The sequence below is a fragment of the Podarcis filfolensis genome (genome assembly GCF_964270895.1).
Source record: "Podarcis filfolensis genome assembly, chromosome: 1".
Lineage (NCBI taxonomy): Eukaryota > Metazoa > Chordata > Lepidosauria > Squamata > Lacertidae > Podarcis > Podarcis filfolensis.
In genome coordinates, this window is record NC_139604.1 from 102,799,312 (window position 1) to 102,805,549 (window position 6,238).

Genomic DNA, 6,238 nt, shown 5'->3' on the forward strand with positions numbered 1-6,238 from the left:
AGGACACAGGTGATGGCTTGCAAGTTCCAAAGTAAGCATTAAGATTTCCTTTTTAAAATATAATGTAATGGACAACACATCATAACTTATTAAGCAAAATGTAGGAGTGAGATGGAGTAATAACACAGGTATATTTATTCAGTTTCCTTTCATCTGGCATTGTAATCAAGCTGGCCAAATGCGAAATGTTTTAGCAGCTTCTTGAAAAAAAGATCTCAGCTGACACATTTTATCATCAGCTTCAGAGGGTTAGTCCAGGCAAAAGCCAATTGTTATCAGGTGTGAATTAGCATACATTGGGTTCACTGAAAGTTGGGGAAGGTGATAAAAGTAAGGCATATTGGAAACACTCATCAAAAGACATGATTGCCATTAGGAACAGTAGGTGGATAACCACTATTGATTCCAAATGTTTAATTTGATTTGATGGATTTTACTGTAATTAACACTGGGTTTTATAAGAGCATGGTTCTTAACATTATTAAGTAGGAAGACAAATTGTGAAATTAAATCTACATTTGATTTGTAATGTAAATTTTGTAAATGTTTTATAATGTTAACAGGTTGTGCTAATGATACCTGGTTCTCATCTTAGTTTCATTCTACTCCATTGACTGGATTGATTTTTCTTTCTTTCTGCATTCAGAAAGTACAATGATATTTAGGTGTTATATATATAGATACAGATATATACATACATGCGAATGAAGCACATATTGTGAGATTAAACTTCAACAGCATTTTGGAAACATGTTTGATTGACTACAACTCCTCTTACATATTGTATGTAAATGTTACATTCAAGATCTAACAGGTGTCACGTGGGGATAAACTAACATCTAGTTTGCATTGTACACTGTAAACACCAAGAAGTGCTGATACTTTTACAGTGTAATTCTATGTGTGTTTACTCAGAAGTGACTCCAGCCAGGGGAGCAGAAGAGTGGGAAAGTTGCTGGTGGGCTCCAGAATGGCGTGAGGATGATGAAGTTGGAGAAGAAACAGCCTGCTGACTTGGGGCTGCTGGAGGAGGATGACGACTTCGGGGAGTTCCCAGCTGAAGACTGGGATGGTTTAGATGAAGATGAAGATGCATGTGTGTGGGAAGACAATTGGAATGATGACCATGTGGAAGATGATTTCTCCAATCAGCTAAGAGCTGAATTAGAAAAACACGGCTACAAGATGGAAAGCTCATTGCTTTCAGCAATGCTGCAGCCTGGGACATAGCTGTCAACTTTTCCCTTTACTTGCGAGGAATCCTATTCGGAGTAAGGGAATTTCCCTTTAAAAAAGGGAAACGTTGACAGCTATGGCCTGGGATGGGATTGTATATTGAACAGAGAAATGTTACAGAATGCTGGCTGGAAGCAGACATACTAGACTGCCCATTATTATACCCGCCCCAAATGTGTTTGTTTTGTATAAATAAAAAATTGAATATAAGAAGAAGAGGGGGGAAAGAGGGACTTCAGTTGAGTTCAGTGGAACTTACTCCCAGGCAAGTGGTTGTAGCCTGGCAGCTACCATATTTTCAACCGTTAAATTCCAATATTCACACACATGAGACCACATCTGCACATCTTTTGGTGGATCCCCCCCCCATTGGGGTTGCTACCTTTTTTCCTGACACAGATTCTATGTCCTTAAGAGATTTACAACAGGCAGAAAATCAGCAGCTGATGCTTCCCAGTCACTGTTTCTCAATGGTGGAGCAAAAAAATGAAGTCCATCAGGCAACCTGGGCGCACAGTCTTTGTTGTGTTTGGTTTTTTTTTTAATATGTTTGTGGGGTTTTTATGTCAGTGTCAATTGAGTAGGTTCTTTTTCTGTATATTTATTGGTTTACATTGACGATGAGAGAAGACTGGGGGGCAAGGCATGTTTATTTGCCTTTTACAGTTCTAATGAACTGTAGTGTGATTTGTTTGTGGTTGTGGAAGGGGGGGGGAATGAAATATGAGGCCAAGTTAGCCATATTGATCAGTAGGCTGTTGGTAGATCCCTGCTACCACTGTTGTCAGTGTGCACAGTCTTTGTTGAGGGTAGTGGGTGGTGGATTAACAAATCCGCTACTATGTTGGCAGTGTGGTCATTTTATACCTTCAGTTTTAATCCAATGTTGGTGCCTGAACCAGTTCACAGTCCAACCCTTACTGCATAAACAACACCTAGAGATCACCTGTGTTCCCAGCCACACATGGTCCAGTGGGGAAGCAGGCTGTTGGCATCTACATACAAGAATAATGTACAGGTCCCATAGAGCATGTGCGGAGTAGCATGTTTTTATTTATTTATTTATTGGCATGGATTTACATCTCGCCTTTCTTCCATCCTGGGACCCAAGGTGGTTCCTAGGCCCTCTCCCATCCTGGCACTGACCAGACCCAAAGCTGCTTAGTTTCATCTACATGTGTTATATGTAGGGCTGCCTTTGAAGACGGTTCAGAAACTTCAGCTGGTGCAGAATTCTGCAGCCAGGATGCTTGCTGGGGCAAATCCACTTAATCTGATCCTGGCCCAACTATACTGGTTGCCAATTAGGTTTTGGGCCCAATTCTCAAAATTTCTGTTGTGACGTCTGTGGATGAAGGGCAGTATACAAATTTATGATAATGATATTTTTTATTATTTATACACCACCCATTTATTTGTTTAAATGTGCCTTCAGACCATGCCCTGGGACCTTTTGCAGTGGGTGTGATGCAGGAAAGGATGAATAATGTCTCTCATTTGTCCATTTCTTAGCCCTAGTTATTTAGATTCCAAGCGATGCAGGGTGCAAATGACTGCTCTGCATGCAATCGCGTTATTAATTTAGGCTGCAATCCAATACTTACTCACCTGGGACCAAACCCAATTGAACTCAACAGGATTTACTTCTGAGTAGTTTAGGATTGTGCTGTAAGTGCCTTACAGAGATTAACCAATTTATCCTTGCGGCACCCTGTGGCATAAGGGCAGAAGGAATGAAAGCATATGGAGGCTAACAGATCCGTACAAGAACACAATAGAAGCAAAGGCAGGGCTGGAAACAAAGGGGATTTCTGCAACACAGATATCTTGATTTCTTTAGTAAATAGGGTCTGCAGGTGGTCCCAGGGAGAAGGCTCATGCTCAGCTCCCTTGAGGAAGCAAAGCAGGTCTAAGGGTTTCTAATGTTAGCAACATCTGTTAACTTCCTCAACACTAATGGGCCTGGTCAGTCTCTGACCAACTTGCATGCCAACTTGAGTTCTACGATGGAAGAAAGGTGGGATATTAATGGGCTAAATAAATCTGCCAATATTAGGCTGGTTTATATTTTTTATTTTAAATTATTTTATTTTAAAGGGACGCGGGTGGCGCTGTGGGTTAAACCACAGAGCCAGGGACTTGCCGCTCAGAAGGTCGGCGGTTCGAATCCCCGCGACGGGGTGAGCTCCCGTTGCTCGGTCCCTGCTCCTGCCAACCTAGCAGTTCGAAAGCACGTCAGAGTGCAAGTAGATAAATAGGTACTGCTCCGGTGGGAAGGTAAACGGCGTTTCTGTGCGCTGCTCTGGTTCGCCAGAAGTGGCTTAGTCATGCTGGCCACATGACCCAGAAGCTGTACGCCGGCTCCCTCGGCCAATAAAGCGAGATGAGCGCCGCAAGCCCAGAGTCGGCCACGACTGGACCTAATGGTCAGGGGTCCCTTTACCTTTTATATTTTTTATTTAAAAATGCCTCTTTGTTTCTAGACCCAACTGAAGTTGCTCACATTAATGTCTGAAGCCCTAAATGACTTTGGCCCCTACTAATCTTCTTGTGTGCTAAGACTGGCAGAGCTGGCAGCCCTTTTGGTGGCTCCTACACACTTGAAAGTGCAGGGAATGGTGGCCCTGGGGGAGGGATTCCTCTGTGGCAGCCCCTAAATGCATAGAGCATTTTCACTTTACAGATTTCATGGTACGCTGAAGATGTGTCCCTCTTTACCCTGACCTTTTGGCAGTATTTTGTTTTGTGGGACCCACCTCTTCTGTTGAGTATTTAATACCACTCTGCTCCATTTGGAATGCTTTTATCTGTTTTTAGAATGGCATATTATATTGTTGTAGCCAGCTCTGGGACTTTATGGTGAAGAGGGAGTATGTAATCTTACAAAGAAATGAAGACTGCATACGCATCACTGCAACAAAGCAGTATTCATGTTCCCAATGTAATGCACAATGTGGGGATATATATGTGCCTGATTCGCTCCATCATCGGATAAAAGGTTAAAGGAAGATGGGCATCTGAGATACCACTTATCTAAACACCTGGGCCATACGTTACATCATACACATGGCTGCATGTGTGTCTGTACAGGTCAGTTGCCCCACTACAGGGACAATCAGCTTCTGGTGGTCCTTTGAAAAACTCTCCTGAAATAATGGCACATGAAGCACCACCACTCCAAGTGAATGAAGATGCTGCAGTAGCAGCCCTTGGTGGGTTGACCCCTCTGTGTGACACTACCTTGCTGTAGGCGGCTATGGCTCAGTAATAGAGGATGCACTTTGTATGGTTCCCAAGGCTCCTCTTCTGGCATCACCCTAGATTTTAAATCAAGAGCTTTTCAGGTTTCACAACCGTTGAATCATAGAATTGTTGAGTTGAAAGGGATCCTGAGAATCATCTAGTCCAACCCTCTGCAATGCAGGAATATGTAGCTGGGCAGGGATTGGACCTGCAACCTCGGCATTATCAGCACCACGCTCTAACAGTGTAGGAACACACAGCCTTTTTCTGAGTCAGACCACTAGTCCATGTAGCTGAATCTTGTATAAACTGCCTGGCAGTGTCTATCCGGGGTTTGACTCTGGGGCCATAGAAAGCAGATGCTCTACTCCTGAACCCCTGGGTCTGCTGGGATAGCTCAGTCGGTAGAGCATGAGACTCTTAATTTCAGGGTGGTGGGGTTTGAGCCCCAGGATGGGCAAAAGATCCCTGCATTTCAGGGGGTTGGACTAGATTACCCCTGTGGTCCCTCCCAATTCTACAATTCACTACAAGTCTCCTAATGAACCTCAAGCATCTACCTATCTAAAGGCAGCCCTGTATAGGGAAGCTTTTTAAGGTTTTATTATGTTATTGTATATTATTATTATTATTATTATTATTATTATTATTATCATTATCATTATCATTATCATTATCATTATTATTACTACCACCTGTATTATATTACCGAAGCTGCATGCCATTAATTAGGTCCTGTTTTCAAACAGGCCAGCAAAGCCAAATAAACTGCTTCCCGGGTTTAGCCTCCCGCTTCACCCCGATGTGAGGTTTTCTTCATTTCGGTGCAACGCTAATTCCTGGGACCTGCCAGAGCCTGACCTTGCCCCGGTAAAGCCCTCATTGGGAAACTAATTAACGGAATAATGCTAAAGAAGCAGCAGAAGCAGGATCCGCTCTTGTTTCTCCCCATCAGGATGTTAAAAAAGCAGAGTACTTCTAATTAGCAATAATTAAAAATTAATTAAGAAGCTCTCTGCAATCCCCTTTCCCCCCGCCCGCCTGGCAGCGCGGGGTTGCGGGAGCTGTTCACGTCCCTGTGGTGCTGAATCACGGCTTAATCACAAAGCCTTAGATCACGGCTAATCCAAGAAGGCAACCGTGTATACGCGGCGCGCTAATCATCTCAGCCCTCCGACGGAGACAAGCATCTACCCGGTCCATTAGGAAGCCGGGCCAATTAGTACGTTTAAAGCACATAAAACGTATAGATTGCAATCCCTCCTTACTGATTGGCTGATTACAGATGTAATTGCTTTATTGTTTATCCTGGCAATGGCTTCCGTCATACTGAGGGATAACAGCATTAGGAGGTTTCAAAAAGAATACTAATTACTTAAGACCAAATTGTCAAGTTTCAGGTCTTAAAGACAAACAGGGGGTTTAGGGTTACTTCGTATGTTATTTGCCCCACTCACTCCCAATCTTCTTGTAGGAAAACGCGACTGTCCTATTGGAGGGATAGGCATGCTGTATTTTCCTAGCTCTCCTGCAACAAGTTTTGGCTTCCAAGCTGTGTATTCACGAAGGGAAAATAATAACCACATAGCACTTCAAAGGGAAAAAAGTGACAAATTACTGAATGTCAAATAATCAGTATATGCAAGGAAAGACCTCGCTGAACACCACCTTTTAAAAAACACTAGCAATAAAAAAGAAATTTCCTGAAACAAAAAGGATGTATCAGACACTTTTTTATATTTAAAAATCATAATACCTT

At 42.8% G+C, this 6,238-nt stretch overlaps 1 protein-coding gene across 1 annotated transcript; it reads left to right on the forward strand.

Annotated features, from left to right (window-relative positions):
- Positions 1–984: 984 nt before the first annotated feature.
- Positions 985–1,230, forward strand: LOC310751364 (26S proteasome complex subunit SEM1-like; the record flags this gene model as incomplete). The annotated part of the gene is made up of 1 exon (XM_083590698.1): positions 985–1,230. One exon carries the CDS (start codon positions 985–987, stop codon positions 1,228–1,230), a length of 246 nt encoding a protein of 81 aa, XP_083446824.1.
- Positions 1,231–6,238: the final 5,008 nt, after the last annotated feature.